The sequence below is a fragment of the Scyliorhinus canicula genome, chromosome 1, assembly GCF_902713615.1.
Source record: "Scyliorhinus canicula chromosome 1, sScyCan1.1, whole genome shotgun sequence".
In the NCBI taxonomy this organism is placed as follows: domain Eukaryota; kingdom Metazoa; phylum Chordata; class Chondrichthyes; order Carcharhiniformes; family Scyliorhinidae; genus Scyliorhinus; species Scyliorhinus canicula.
Genome location: NC_052146.1, coordinates 18,157,576 through 18,174,748, shown reverse-complemented (window position 1 = coordinate 18,174,748; position 17,173 = coordinate 18,157,576). Strand labels below are relative to the sequence as shown.

At 50.2% G+C, this 17,173-nt stretch overlaps 1 protein-coding gene across 4 annotated transcripts in view; it reads left to right on the top strand.

Annotated features, from left to right (window-relative positions):
- Positions 1-17,173, top strand: part of LOC119974608 (unconventional myosin-XVIIIb-like) — a 390,682-nt gene that overhangs the window by 84,851 nt on the left and 288,658 nt on the right. For all 4 annotated transcript variants that reach the window (XM_038813932.1, XM_038813847.1, XM_038813761.1 and 1 more), the window contains 3 exons: positions 977-1,077; positions 11,664-11,727; positions 15,571-15,715. In XM_038813932.1, the coding sequence (XP_038669860.1) occupies positions 977-1,077; positions 11,664-11,727; positions 15,571-15,715 (310 nt within the window). The remainder of the gene's footprint in view (positions 1-976; positions 1,078-11,663; positions 11,728-15,570; positions 15,716-17,173) is intronic.

Here is a 17,173-nt window from a genome sequence, read left to right as displayed (position 1 = left end):
TTCACTAGATCCCAGCCAGGTCTGCTCTTTGATCCATACCTGGCCAACTTTATGTAAACTCAATGATAAATGTCCTCGGACTTCCCTCCTCCTTAGGGGGGGAGATCATACTCGGTGGGACTCATGCGGAGACTGATTGCTCCAACTCCATAAGTCTTGTGCGTGTTATAAACCCATACTCCAGTACAATGCTAAGTGTATACTGCACTGTTAGATCTCCTTCAGATGTTGCACAAAACAATTGTACTTGCTTATCAAGGTCCAGGCGATGTTGAAAAGCTGTAAAGAGTTTGTATTATGGAAGGATTTCCCCAAATAGGTCAAAGGCTCTTCTTCATCTTACCCTATATAATTCTAACCCTGAATTCCATTCATATCTTAGATAATTTTACATCGCAACTCTGTGGGCTTCAAAGCAACTTTTTGTATTATCTTTCCTTCAGGTAAAAGATATTTTTCTCCTTTTTTTGTTCCAATCTGGAAAATCATTTGATGAGAGATACTCATCACTGAGGTCAATCTTTACTCAGTTCCGCATTTATTTCCAGTGTTAAACATTACAAGTGTATGCCTCCTAACTCAGCCACACTACAGCTGCAATAGGTGTCCCTTCATAGGTGCTCAGGTGAAACTCCATTTAGTGGCTACAGTCTGCATATAATTATACCCAATTAGTACACAATTAACATTTTTGACCCCATGCACCGCCTGCATTGGGAGGTTACAAATCCATTTTACGTCTTGCCTTTTGCCAACGGTGTTTTCTGGAGATAATTGCGGGAGAGGCTCATGTGGTGAATTTCCAGCTTTCATTCACGCCCTCCCTCCCATCCCCCCCCCCCCCACAATGAATGGCTACAATTGTGAGCATGTGATACGATACTGAGCATCACCATGTCCTAGTGCTGCGCACGTACAAACACACACGCTTACTATTTTTATTTCTTCATTATTAAATGTATTTCTTTTCTTTTAGACAATGCTACTGGAGCAAATTCATGTGGCCCAGCAGTCAAGTTGTGAGGGAACGTTTAACGTCTTCCACCAGATGTTGGCTGGCTTGGGCCTATCTTTCAGGTAAAGTGTGGACTTGCCTTTTGTGCTCGGAGACAACGGGCTCCGTTTTCTCCCTCCCACTCCCATTGTGAATGCCTCGTTGGCTGCTGAGGTACTTTATATGAATTAGAAGCAGGGGTGGGCCATTCGGCCCCTCGAGCCTGCTCCGCCATTCAGTAGGATCGCGGCTGATCTGATTGTAACCTCAGCCCCACATTCCTACCGACCCCCGATAACCTTTCACCCCGCTTGCTTCTCAAGGATCTATCTAGCCTTGCCTTCAAAATGTTCAAAGACTCTACTTCCATCCTCTATTCAGGAAGAGAGTTCCAATGACTCACCACCCTCTGAGAGAAAGGAATTCTCCCCACCTCTGTCTGAAATGAGCAACCCCTTGGGCGCAATTCTCCGCACTCACGACGGTGCGGAGAATAGCGGGGTTCGTAAAATTTTACGGCCACGCTAGTCTGACGCCCTCCCGCTATTCTCCCCCCCCCACGCCCGACTCCCAATACGAATCGCTGCCGCCGTTTTTTTACGGCCAGCAGCGATTCTCAGTTGGCCGATGGGCCGAGTTCCAAGCCCTTTACGGCTGTTTTTACGAACGGCAAACACACCTGGTCTGGCCGTTCGTAAAAACGGCTGTAAAGTCCCGATTTTTAAAACCATGGCACCAATTGGCACAGCAGTACCACGGCCGTGCCAAGGGTGCCATGGGCCCGCGATCGGTGCCCACCGATCGCGGGCAGCGGGTCCGATACCCACGCACTCTTTGTCCTTCCGCCGCCCCGCTGTATCACTTCGCGGGGCAGCTGAGGAGCATCCCGGCCCGCACATGCGCGAGTTTCGCGCAAATGAGCGATGACATCATCCGCGCATGCACGGGTTGGAGTCTTCCAGTTGCCACATTCCAGGCGCAGGTTCGGGTACGCAGAGGGAGAATTCAGAATGTCCAATTCATCTAACAGCACGTCTTTCGGGACTTGTGGGAGGAAACCGGAGCACCCGGAGGAAACCCACGCAGGCACGGGGAGAACATGCAGACTCCACACAGACAGTGACCCAAGCCGGGAATCGAACCTGGGACCCTGGCGCTGTGAAGCAACAGTGCTAACCACTGTGCTAGTGTGCCGCCATTTGTTTAGATAAGCACGGCCAGGTGTAACTTACCTTGTTTAAAACTGGCGGCACGAAGAACACAGACATCGACATTCTAAAACTTTCAGTTGAGGAAGTGTTTAGTGGGTAAATGCATGATTGAGACAATGTTCTCAGGAAGGCCTAACATTCTGCAGCTACAGTCTGAATGGAGTTAGCTGCTCTCCGTTAGGTTGTAATGGGGAAGTTGGAATAATGTTTGACTTGGTGATATTATACCAGATGGGAGACAATTTGTTGCCGTTTCAGTGTTTCAGCTCCTGGATGCCAACCATTGCTGAACATTGTACCAGTGTACGTGTCTATTGGCTTGCTTCTGAGTCAGGATCTGAAGCACAAGGCAGACACTCCAGTGCAGTACTGAGGATATGCCGCACTGCCTCACCCTTTGGGTGTGATATTAAGCTGAAGCCATGTCCACTTTCAGGTGGCTGTTAAAGGTTCCAGAGTGGGATTTAATGTTCGAGGAGGGTACAGGTCTACTGACTGAGAAACCAGTGGGAACCCACATTCTCGGGAAGCCCGGTGGTAGTTCTAGGCACTCAGGCAATGAGCTGGACAGCATCGAGTCTCCCATCGAGTTAAGACCCCTGAACTGGATGGGAATCCCACCCCCGAAACCTGCCGCCCAATCAGACAGCTCTCCGGTACTGGCAGGGTCACAGAGACAGGTGGCCAAGCTACCAGGACACTGGGGCTTTCACTGGGGATCAAAGCTGGGTCTCTGGAGAAGGGTAAATGGGAAGTGTGGGGGCACCAGGGAGCGGGCAGCAAGGGTGGCAGCTGCCTTCCCAATGCCGGATTCCTTGATTGGGCATAAGAGTGCCTGTGGATGAGGAGCCCCCCCCCCCCCCCCCCACTCCCGGTAGGCCAAAGTCAAGCCTTGCAGAGTTTGCTGGCTGGCCCTTCTCAGGTGGTGCATTCCTAACCCGCCACTGGCATAATCCCAGCTATTTAAGGGCCTCAATTGGTGTCCAGGTGGGAAGGCCGCCCTCCATCCTTCCTGGCCAGAGCTTGAATGGCTGGGAATAGTTGGGAGTCAGTGGTATCTCCACCTCCTCCGTCCCATCCTCGCTCTATCACATAGCCATCTCACTTCCAAACATACCTCCAGGTGTTGGGGCATTAAATTGTGCCCCAAGTCGTTATTTCAAAGAAAAGCAGTGTTGGTGTGCTGGGCAAAATTTATCCTTCATTGAATATCCCTAAAAGAGGTCTGTCCATTAACACAATGCTGTTTGTGGGACCTTGCTGTGTAAACATTGGTTGCTGTGTTTCCTGCTCGGCTTCAATGACTATACGTCGGAAAGCACTTTGGGATGTCCCCACATCTGGAAAAGTGCTACAGAAACACAAGTCTGGTCACCTCCAATGGTGTTTCCATCCCACCCCTCCAGTAACGCATTCATTGCTTGTTTTTTGAGAGTGAAATTGTAAAATAGCCATCAATGTTCTGGAATGGAATTAAACAGTGAATGGATTATGCAGTAATTGGCCACATGATGGCAGTATGAGGCAGCAGTAGCTCAGTCAAAAACATCATCCTTGAGTTTAACCTTAGCGGTGAATATGCAATGTCAACCCTCCAGGGAGTTATTGCTTTGTGTCATGTTATGCTTCCAATCAAACTTCCTTCTCCCCACTTTTCCACCTTTAATGTCCAACCAACTCCCTCGTCCGTGTTCCTTGAGCCTTCAGCTAGTGTCATTGAATTATAAAATCCCTACAATGTATAAGGAGGCCGTTTTGCCCATCGGGTCAAGAACACTCCCCTGTCCACCCCGCCCTATCTCTATTGTCTGTCACCTAACCTGACATCTTTAGACACTAAGGGGCAATTTCACATGGCCAATCCACCTAGCCTGCACATTTTTGAGTTGTGGGAGTAAATTGGAGTACCCGGAGGAAACCGACGCAGACACGGGGAGAACTTGCAGACTCCAGACAGTCATCTCTGGTTGGAAACAAACTTGGGTCCCTGGCGCTGTGAGACAGCAGTGCTAACCATAGTGCAACCATGCTGATTCCAGTCATTGATTCCCGGCTGGGATTTGAGTTGTCACTCACTGTGTACCTCATACCTCCCACACTGTCTAACCCATACCTCCCACACTGTCTACCCCATACCTCCCACACTGTCTACCCCATACCTCCCACACTGTGAACCTCATACCTCCCAAAATGTGTACCCCATACCTCCCACACTGTGTACCCCATACCTCCCACACTGTGTACCCCATACCTCCCACACTGTGTACCCCATACTTCCCACACTGTGTACCCCATACCTCCCACACTGTGTACCCCATACCTCCCACACTGTCTACCCCATACCTCCCACACTGTGTACCCCATACCTCCCACACTGTGTACCCCATACCTCTCACACTGTGTACCCCATACCACCCACACTGTGTACCCCATACCTCTCACACTGTCTACCCCATACCTCCCACACTGTCTACCTCATACCTCCTAAACTGTGTACCCCATACCTCCCACACTGTGTACCCCATACCTCCCACACTGTGTAACCCATACCTCCCACACTGTGTACCCCATACCTCCACCACTGTGTACCCCATACCTCCCACACTGTGTACCCCATACCTCCCACAATGTGTACCCCATACCTCCCACACTGTGTACCCCATACCTCCCACACTGTGTACCCCATACCTCCCATATTGTCTACCCCATACCTCCCACACTGTGTACCCCATACCTCCCACACTGTGTACCCCATACCTCCCACAATGTGTACCCCATACCTCCCACACTGTCTACCCCATACCTCCCAAACTGTCTACCCCATACCTCCCGCACTATGTACCCCATACCTACCACACTGTCTACCCCATACCTCCCACACTGTGTACCTCATACCTCCCACAATGTGTACCCTATACCTCCCACACTGTGTACCCCATAGCTCCCACACTGTGTACCCCATACCTCCCACACTGTGTACCCCTTACCTCCCACACTGTGTACCGCATACCTCCCACACTGTGTACTCCATACCTCCCACATTATCTACCCCATACCTCCCATACTGTGTATCCCATACCTCCCACACTGTGTACCCCATACCTCCCACACTATGTACCCCATACCTCCCACACTGTGTACCCCATACCTCCCACACTGTCTACCCCATACCCCCCACACACGGTCTACCCCATACCTCCCACACTGTGTATCCCATACCTCCCACACTGTGTACCCCATACCTCCCACACTGTGTACCCCATACCTCCCACACTGTGTACCTCATACCTCCCACACTGTGTACCCCATACCTCCCACACTATGTACCCCATACCTCCCACACTGTGTACCCAATACCTCCCACACTGTGTACCCCATAACTCCCACATTGTGTACCCCATACCTCCCACACTGTGTACCACATACCTCCGACACACTGTGTACCCCATACCTCCTACACTATGTATCCCATACCTCCCACACTGTGTACCCGATACCTCCCACACTGTGTACCCCATACCTCCCACACTGTGTACCCCATACCTCCCACAATGTGTACCCCATACCTCCCACACTGTCTACCCCATACCTCCCACACTGTCTACCCCATACCTCCCGTACTATGTACCCCATACCTACCACACTGTGTACCCCATACCTCCCACACTGTCTACCCCATACCTCCCACACTGTCTACCCCATACCTCCCACACTGTGTACCCCATACTTCCCACACTGTGTACCCCATACCTCCCACACTGTGTACCCCATACATCCCACACTGTCTACCCCATACCTCCCACACTGTCTACCCCATACCTCCCACACCGTCTACCCCATACCTCCCACACTGTCTACCCCATACCTCCCACACTGTATAACCCATACCTCCCACACTGTGTACCCCATACCTCCCACACTGTGTACCCCATACCTCCCACACTGTGTACCCCATACCTCTCACACTGTCTACCCCATACCTCCCACACTGTCTACCTCATACCTCCTACACTGTGTACCCCATGCCTCCCACACTGTGTACCCCATACCTCCCACACTGTGTAACCCATACCTCCCACACTGTGTACCCATACCTCCCACACTGTGTACCCCATACCTCCCACACTGTGTACCCCATACCTCCCACACTGTGTACCCCATACCTCCCATACTGTCTACCCCATACCTCCCACACTGTGTACCCCATACCTCCCACACTGTGTACCCCATACCTCCCACACTATGTACCCCATACCTCCCACACTGTGTACCCCATAACTCCCACATTGAGTACCCCATAGCTCCCACACTGTGTACCCCATACCTCCCACACTGTCTACCCCATACCCCCCACACACGGTCTACCCCATACTTCCCACACTGTGTACCCCATACCTCCGACACACTGTGTACCCCATACCTCCTACACTATGTACCCCATACCTCCCACACTGTGTACCCGATACATCCCACACTGTGTACCCCATACCTCCCACACTGTGTACCCCATACCTCCCACAATGTGTACCCCATACATCCCACACTGTCTACCCCATACCTCCCACACTGTCTACCCCATACCTCCCGTACTATGTACCCCATACCTACCACACTGTGTACCCCATACCTCCCACACTGTGTACCCCATAACTCGCACAATGTGTACCCCATACCTCTACACTGTGTACCCATACCTCCCACACTGTCTACCCCATACCCTCCACACACGGTCTACCCCATACTTCCCACACTGTGTACCCCATACCTCCGACACACTGTGTACCCCATACCTCCTACACTATGTACCCCATACCTCCCACACTGTGTACCCGATACATCCCACACTGTGTACCCCATACTTCCCACACTGTGTACCCCATACCTCCCACACTGTGTACCCCATACATCCCACACTGTCTACCCCATACCTCCCACACTGTCTACCCCATACCTCCCACACTGTCTAACCCATACCTCCCACACTGTCTACCCCATACCTCCCACACTGTGTAACCCATACCTCCCACACTGTGTACCCCATACCTCCCACACTGTGTACCCCATACCTCCCACACTGTGTACCCCATACCTCTCACACTGTCTACCCCATACCTCCCACACTGTCTACCTCATACCTCCTACACTGTGTACCCCATACCTCCCACACTGTGTACCCCATACCTCCCACACTGTGTACCCCATACCTCCCACACTGTGTACCCCATACCTCCCATACTGTCTACCCCATACCTCCCACACTGTGTACCCCATACCTCCCACACTGTGTACCCCATACCTCCCACACTATGTACCCCATACCTCCCACACTGTGTACCCAATACCTCCCACACTGTGTACCCCATAACTCCCACATTGAGTACCCCATAGCTCCCACACTGTGTACCCCATACCTCCCACACTGTCTACCCCATACCCCCCACACACGGTCTACCCCATACTTCCCACACTGTTTACCCCATACCTCCGACACACTGTGTACCCCATACCTCCTACACTATGTACCCCATACCTCCCACACTGTGTACCCGATACATCCCACACTGTGTACCCCATACCTCCCACACTGTGTACCCCATACCTCCCACAATGTGTACCCCATACATCCCACACTGTCTACCCCATACCTCCCACACTGTCTACCCCATACCTCCCGTACTATGTACCCCATACCTACCACACTGTGTACCCCATACCTCCCACACTGTGTACCCCATAACTCCCACAATGTGTACCCCATACCTCTACACTGTGTACCCATACCTCCCACACTGTCTACCCCATACCCTCCACACACTGTCTACCCCATACCTCCCACACACGGTCTACCTCATACCTCTGACACACTGTGGGAGGTATGGGGTACACATTGTGGGAGGTATGGGGTACACAGTGTGGGAGGTATGGGGTACACAGTGTGGGAGGTATGGGGTACACAGTGTGGGAGGTATGGGGTACACAGTGTGGGAGGTATCGGGTACACAGTGTGGGAGGTATGGGGTACATAGTGGGGCACACAGTGTACCCCATACCTCCCACACTGTGTACCCCATACCTCACACGCTGTGTACCCCATAGTTCCCGAACTGTGTACCCCATGCCTCCCGCACTGTGTATCCCATACCTCCCACACTGTGTACCCCATACCTCCCACACTGTGTACCCCATAGCTCCCACACAGTGTACCCCATACCTCCCACACTGTCTACCCCATACCCCCCACACACTGTCTACCCCATACCTCCCACACACTGTCTACCTCATACCTCCGACACACTGTGTTTCCTATACTTCTCACACTGTGTACCCCATACCTCCCACACACTGTCTACCCCATACTCCCACACTGTGTACCCCATACCTCCCACACTGTATACCCCATACCTCCCACACACTGTCTACCCCATACCTCCCACACTGTGTACCCCATACCTCCCACACTGTGTACCCTACACCTCCCACACTGTGTACCCCATACCTCCCACACTGTGTACCCCATACCTCCCACACTATGTACCCCATACCTACCACACTGTGTACCCGATACCTCCCACACTGTGTACCCCATACCTCCCACACTGTGTACCCCATACCTCCCACACTGTGTACCCCATACCTCCCACACTGTGTACCCCATACCTCCCAGATTGTCTACCCCATACCTCCCACACTGCGTACCCCATACCTCCCACACTGTGTACCCCATACTTCCCATACTGTGTACCCCATAACTCCCACACTGTGTACCCTATAGCTCCCACACTGTGTACCCCATACCTCCCACACTGTCTACCCCATACCCCCCACACACTGTCTACCCCATACCTCCCACACACTGTCTACCCCATACCTCCGACACACTGTGTTTCCTATACTTCCCACACTGTGTACCCCATACCTCCCACACACTGTCCTCCCCATACCTCCCACACTGTGTACCCCATGCCTCACACGCTGTGTACCCCATAGCTACTGAACTGTGTACCCCATACCTCCCGCACTGTGTATCCCATACCTCCCACACTGTGTACCCCATACCTCCCACACTGTGTACCCCATACCTCCCATACTGTGTACCCCATAACTCCCACACTGTGTACCCCATAGCTCCCACACTGTGTACCCCATACCTCCCACACTGTCTACCCCATACCCCCCACACACTGTCTACCCCATATCTCCCACACACTGTCTACCTCATACCTCCGACACACTGTGTTTCCTATACCTCCCACACTGTGTACCCCATACCTCCCACACTGTCTACACCATATCTCCCACACTGTGTACCCCATACCTCACACGCTGTGTACCCCATAGCTCCCAAACTGTGTACCCTATACATCCCGCACTGTGTACCCTTTACCTCCCACACTGTGTACCCCATACCTCCCACACTGTGTACCCCACACCTCCCACAATGTGTATCCCATACCTCCCACACTGCGTACCCCATACCTCCCACACTGTGTACCCCATACCTCCCAGATTGTCTACCCCATACCTCCCACACTGTGTACCCCATACCTCCCACACTGTGTATCCCATACCTCCCACACTGCGTACCCCATACCTCCCACACTTTGTATCCCATACCTCCCACACTGTGTACCCCATACCTCCCACACTGTGTATCCCATACCTCCCACACTGTGTACCCCATAACTCCCACACTGTGTACCCCATAGCTCCCACACTGTGTACCCCATACCTCCCACACTGTCTACCCCATACCCCCCACACACTGTCTACCCCATACCTCCCACACACTGTCTACCTCATACGTCCGACACACTGTGTTTCCTATACTTCCCACACTGTGTACCCCATACCTCCCACACACTGTCTCCCCCATACCCCCCACATTGTGTACCCCATACCGCACACACTGTGTACCCCATAGGTCCCGCACTGTGTACCCCATACCTCCCGCACTGTGTACCCCATACCTCCCACACTGTGTACCCCATACCTCCCCCATTGTGTACCCCATACCTTCCACACTGTGTACCCTTTACCTCCCACAGTGTGTACCCCATACCTCCCACACTGTGTACCCCATACCTCCCACACTGTGTATCCCATAGCTACCACACTGTGTACCCCATGCCTCCCACACTGTGTAACCCATACCTCTCACACTGTGTATCCCATAGCTACCACGCTGTGTACCCCATACCTCCCACACTGTGTACCCCATACCTCCCACACTGTGTACCCCATATCTCCTGCTGCCCCACCATATGGCCCTCAATTATTGATAACTTCAATGTATAATGTTTGTGCTCTCTTAATACTTGAGGCTGAACTGCACTTTGCCCAACAATGCTGTTATTTTTGACCATGTTTTGCTCCCCATCATTTATTTGTATCATCCCTGAGATTAGTTCTTTTAAATTCATTTTTACCGGATGTGGGTGTCACCTATTAGTCCATCACTTGTTGTCCATCCCTAATTGCCCTTCGCAAAATGATGGTGAGCTGCTTCTCAAACCGCTGCAGTCCATGTGGTGTAGGTACACCCACTGTGCTATTAGAGAGGGAGTTCCAGGATTTTGGCCCAGTGGCAGTGATGGAACGACGATATATTTCCAAGTCAGGATGGTGAGTGACTTGGATAAGATTTTCCAAGTGGTGGAGTTCCCAGATACCTGCTGCCCTTGCTCTTCTAGATAGTGGTGGTCATGGGTTTGGAAGGTGCTGTCAAAGGAGCCTTGGTGAGTTCCTGCAGTGCATCTTGTAGATGGTACACACGGCTGCCACTGCTTATCAGTGGTGGGGGGTTTTAATGTTTGTGGAAGTGGTGCCAATCAAGTTGGCTGCTTTGTTCTGGATAGTGTCGAGCTCCTTGACCGTTGCTGGAGCAGCACCCATCCAGGCAAGTGGGGAGTATTCCATCACACGTATTCCTTGACTTATGCCCTGTAGGTGGTTGACAGATTTTGGGGTATCAGGAGGTGAATTACTCGCTTCAGGATTCCTAGCCTTTGACCAAATCCTGTATTTATATGGCTAATCCTGGTCAATGGTAACCCCAGGATGACAATGGTGGGAGATTCAGTGATAGTAATGACATTGAATGTCAGAGGCAATAGTTGATACATTCTTGCCTGGCACTTTTATGGCACAAATGTAACTTGCCACTTGTCAGCCCAAGCCTGGATATTGTCCAGGTCAAGTTGCATTTGTACGTGGACTGCTTCTGTATTTGAGCAATCGCAAATGATGCTGAACATTGATGAATTTATCCTCCGCAACTGGGATTTACCCCCAAATTGGATTTACCCCTCCCAAACTGGGATTACTGCCCCAAACTGGGAATAATGTCCCCCTCCCCCCCGCCCCCCCACTCCCTAAACTGGGGCTTGCCATCACCCACCTCCCAACCGGGTTCTGCACACATTAACTGAGACAATTATTGTCTGTTGTGTTTTTAACAGGTCAGAGTTACATTTGCACCAAATGGCAGAGAGTCAGATATTTGGAATTTTACCATTGGCAAAGGTGAGTGAAGACTGCATATTGTGGCACAGAAGAAACAGCATAAGGTGGGTTCATTTGATGCACATGGCAGGTTCGTGGCAGTGCCCGTGTGTTATGGTCCGGGTGGGGGAAATGGCATGAGTGCCAGATGGTGGGAAGTGAAGGGTATGGCTCGGGCAACATTGCTGGCATTGAGGAAAGGGTATACCTCATACTAGATCCTCCTGGAATTGATCAAAAATGTCCGCAAACCCATCATGTTTCATGTCTGTCTTATTTCTAACCTTAATCCTCTTAATAATAATTTAAATGCACCAATGGATCCCAGCATAAGAACATAAGAACTAGGAGCAGGAGTAGGCCATCTGGCCCCTCGAGCCTGCTCCACCATTCAATGAGATCATGGCTGATCTTTTATGGACTCAGCTCCACTTTCCGGCCCGATCACCATAACCCTTAATCCCTTTATTCTTCAACAAACTATCTATCTTTACCTTAAAAACATTTAATGAAGGAGCCTCAACTGCTTCACTGGGCAAGGAATTCCATAGATTCACAACCCTTTGGGTGAAGAAGTTCCTCCTAAACTCAGTCCTAAGTATACTTCCCCTTATTTTGAGGCTATGCCCCCTAGTTCTGCTCTCACCCGCCAGTGGAAACAACCTGCCCACATCTATCCAATCTATTCCCTTCATAATTTTATATGTTTCTATAAGATCCCCCCTCATCCTTCTAAATCCAACGAGTACAGTCCCAGTCTACTCAATTTCTCCTCATAATCCAACCCCTTCAGCTCTGGGATTAACCTAGTGAATCTCCTATGCACACCCTGGGGCTGGTTTAGCACACGGCTAAATCACTGGCTTTGAAAGCAAACCAGGGCAGGCCAGCAGCACGGTTCAATTCCAGTACTAGCCTCCCCGAACAGGTGACGGAATGTGGCGACTAGGGGCTTTTCACAGTAACTTCATTTGAAGCCTACTTGTGACAATAAGTGATCTTCATTTAGTGGTTGGTTTAGCTCACTGTGCTAAATCGCTGGCTTTTAAAGCAGGCCAGCAGCATGGTTCGATTCCCGTACCAGCCTCCCCGGACAGGCGCCGGAATGTGGCGACTAGGGGCTTTTCACAGTAACTTCATTGAAGCCTACTCGTGACAATAAGCGATTTTCATTTTCATTTCATTCCAGTGCCAGTACGTCCTTTCTCAAGTAAGGAGACCAAAACTGAACACAATACTCCAGGTGTGGCCTCACTAACACCTTATACAATTGCAGCATAACCTCCCTCGTCTTAAACTCCATCCCTCTAGCAATGAAGGACAAAATTCCATTTGCCTTCTTAATCACCTGTCGCACCTGTAAACCAACTTTCTGTGACTCATGCACAAGCACACCCTGGTCTCTCTGCACAGCAGCATGCTTTAATATTTTATCAATTAAATAATAATCCCGTTTGCTGTTATTCCTACTAAAATGGATAACCTCACATTTGTCAACATTGTATTCCATCTGCCAGACCCTAACCCATTCACTTAACCTATCCAAATCCCTCTGCAGACTTCCAGTATCCTCTGCACTTTTCGCTTTACCACTCATCTTAGTGTCATCTGCAAACTTGGACACATTGCCCTTGGTCCCCAACTCCAAATCATCTATGTAAATTGTGAACAATTGTGGGCCCAACACGGATCCCTGAGGGACACCACTAGCTACTGATTGCCATCCAGAGAGACACCCATTAATCCCCACTCTTTGCTTTCTATTAATTAACCAATAATTAACTTGATTGGTTAACTAATTAACCAATCAAGTGATAACAATCCTCTCAAGGTCCTCACCTGTCATGGCCTCATTTCTGTGAGTCACTGGCATGTTATTTGTGTCTTCCACTGTGAAGGCCGACCCAAAAAACCTGTTCAGTTCCTCAGCCATTTCCTCATCTCCAATTATTAAAACTCCCTTCTCATCCTCTAAAGGACAATATTTACCTTAGCCACTCTTTTTTGTTTTATATATTTGTAGAAACTTTTACTGTCTGGTTTTATATTCTGAGCAAGTTTACTCTAATAATGTATCTTACTCTTCTTTATAGCTTTTTTAGTAGCTTTCTGTTGCCCCCTAAAGATTTCCCAGTCCTCTAGTCCCCCACCAATCTTTGCTTGCTTTTTCCTTCAATTTGATACTCTCCCTTATTTCCTTAGATATCCATGGTTGATTTTCCCTCTTTCTACCGTCCTTCCTTATTGTTGGTATAAACCTTTGCTGAGCACTGTGAAAATCGCTTGGAAGGTTCTCCACTGTTCCTCAACTGTTCCACCATAAAGTCTTTGCTCCCAGTCTACCTTAGATGGTTCTTCTCTCATCCCATTGTAATCTCCTTTGTTTAAGCACAAAACACTAGTATTTGATTTTACCTTCTCACCCTCCATCTGTATTTTAAATTCCACCATCTTGTGATCGCTCCTTCCGAGAGGATCCCTAACTATGAGATCATGTTGACAGAGAGAATGATTGTCAAGATATTCAAAAGGAATTTGTGGGAAAGATGTTTGACTAATTTATAGAAAGGGAAGGGAGGAAAAATGCATTCATCCCATCATATTGTCAGCAATGTTGTGTCAGGCAATGGCCATATAATTATGTTTTGCTAGAAATTTACAACCAGATGATAAGATGGGAGAGGAAGGAGCTTCAACAGGCTGACTGGCCTTTTCTCATTGTTGACTTTACTTATTGAAATGAGCTGTTCTGCTCTCAGTGGGAACAGGCTATAGAACCTTCGTGGATGGACTGTCGAGCCGTCGGATCATTGTCACCTCTTAGTAATTCCACTAAGTCATGCAGGGATTCCCCTTAGAAGGCTACTGAAGCTTTAGGATTTTAAAGTTTTCTACCTCCTTGTTAATGTATTTCACCTTACAATCGAATGTACGCATTAGGAGCAGCAGTAGGCCACTCGGCCCCTCAAGCCTGTTTCGCCATTCAATGAGATCATGACTGACCTGATTGTAACCTCAACCCCACATTCCTGCTGACCACCGATAACCTTTCACCCCCCCTTATTAATCAAAAATCTGTCCAGCTCTGCTTTAGAAATATTCAAAGATTCTGTTTCATAGAATCATAGAATTTATAGAATTTACAGTGCAGAAGGAGGCCAATCAGCCCATCGAGTCTGCAGCGGCCCTTGGAAAAAGCACCCTACTTAAGCCAACACCCCACCTGATCCCCATAACCCAGTAACCCCACCTAGCCTTTGGACACTAAAAGCAATTTAGCGTGGCCAATCCACCTATCCTGCACATCCTTGGACCTCCTTTGAGGCAGAGAAGTCCAGAGATTCATCACATTCTGAGGGAAAACATTTTTCCTCATCTCTGATCTAAATGAGCGACCTCTTATTTTTAAACAGTGAACCCCCCCCCCCCCCCCCCCCCTCCAGTTCTAGATTCTCCCGCAAGAGGAAGCCTCCTCTCCCCATCCACCCTGTCAAAACCCCGTAGGATCGTAAAGGTTTTTTTTATAATTTTAGTGCTATCCTGCTGGAACCTGGTCCTTCAGTTGGGGCCCAGATGATTTCAGGAGTCTACTGATAAGGCAACCTGTTTTTTTGAAACGTATTTTTGTTTATTTATTTTACAATAACTCCATTCAGTAAAACAAAGGACCTTCTTTCCCCTCTGCAGACGTCGACTTATCAAACGTAGACAAGTCTAGCAATTAATGGACGTCAAAAGTTGCCTTCCTATCATTGCTGCTTCGTTTTAACTGTGGGGAGATCCTGCATCGTTCTTTAGGTTACCAACTCTGCAGCCCGCTCCAAGCTCCCCGGGTGTGACCTTGCTTGTTTTCCCATTCCTCAGGTGGAGGAGAAGCAGAGAGCTTCCTCAGCATTCGGCAAACTTCAGGCAGCCATGGAGACACTGGGATTCACAGCGGATGAACAAATGACCATTTGGCGTGTGCTGGCGGCTATCTACCACCTTGGAGCTGCTGGGGTCTGTAAAGGTAATGCCGCCTGTAGACACTGGGGGAGCTAGAGGAAGACAGTAATCCACTTCTTCTCCATGGCAGAATATGTGCCTGGTGATTTTAGTTGGATTTATGAACAGTTTTTCGTTTGTTTGCCCAGTAATTTTATTGGAACATCTGGCATATAATCTAAAAGTCTCACACTTTTGTAGTGTAGATCCTGAAGCTCCATTTATTGAAAATCTTGGGTGTGATTTTCCATTTTGGGGACTAAGTCCCCGCCAGAAAACTGGCGAGAATCACTCCGGACTTTTTCCTCGAAGGTCCGGGGTGACTCTCCGTTTTCCAGGGGGCTAGCAGGGCCCCAGCTTGCATCCCACATGCCTGGCTGCCGGCGGGGCCCTGCTAGCTAGACCACGCGGCCGCACATGCACACGGCGGCCGGAAGCGGGTCCGCCCATGCGCACGGCGGCCCACCTCGGTGCGGGCGCCGCCAACGTGGTGGAGCCACACAGCGGGCCGCGCGGAGGAAGGTATGTCCGTCCCAGGTTGCGATGGGCTGCCGATCGGTGGCCCCCGATCGTGGGCCTGGCTACCGCTGAGGCACCCCCCAGAGTCAGATGCTCCCGCCCCCCCCCCCCCCATCAGGACCACCATCGCAGCCACGGGTCCCAGCTCCCACCGGGTGGAACCACATGGAAATCACGCCGGCAGGAGTTTGGCCAATCGACCATGGAGAATCGACGTGGGGACCTCTTTCAGTGCCCACCGACCGGCGCTGCGTTGACCGCGCAGGCGGGTCTGGTGTGTCCGCAGAGAATCTATTCTCTGCCCCCCTCCGCCAGGCGCGATTCCAACGCAGATGGTTGGAGAATCCCGCCCCTTGTTCTTAAAGGAAACAGAATTCGAAACATTAAAGTGGGAAAAAAATATTTTTCAGCAGAAAACCAGTCACTGACTTTAAACGTAAGATTTGACGCCAATGAGATCTGATTGGTGTGTTGAATATGTATTGGATACCAGGCACTCAGTGAATCATAGAATCACTGCAGTGCAGAAGGTGGCAATTCGGCCCATCAGGTCTGCGCTGATCCTCTGAAAGAGCACCCTACCTCGGTCCATGGCCCACCCTATCCCCGTAACCCAATAACCCCAACTAACCTTTGGACACTAACGGCCAATCCACCTAACCCGCACGTCTTTGGACTGTGGGAGGAAACCGGAGCACCCGGAGGAAACCCATGTAGACATGGGGAGAACGTGCAAACTCTACACAGTCACCCAAGCCCGGAATTGAACTCGGGACCCTGGCGCTGTGAGGCAGCAGTGCTAACCACTGTGTCACCGTGCCTCCCAAGTAAACTACTTTGAGTGAGCATCTTCTGCACTGTTGGCCTGGTGAAGACGGATTCATATCAATTTTCAATTGGAAATTATTCACAGAACAAGTGTTAAGTAGTATAAAGTCATGAGAATGGGCAGTGGCTCTCAATA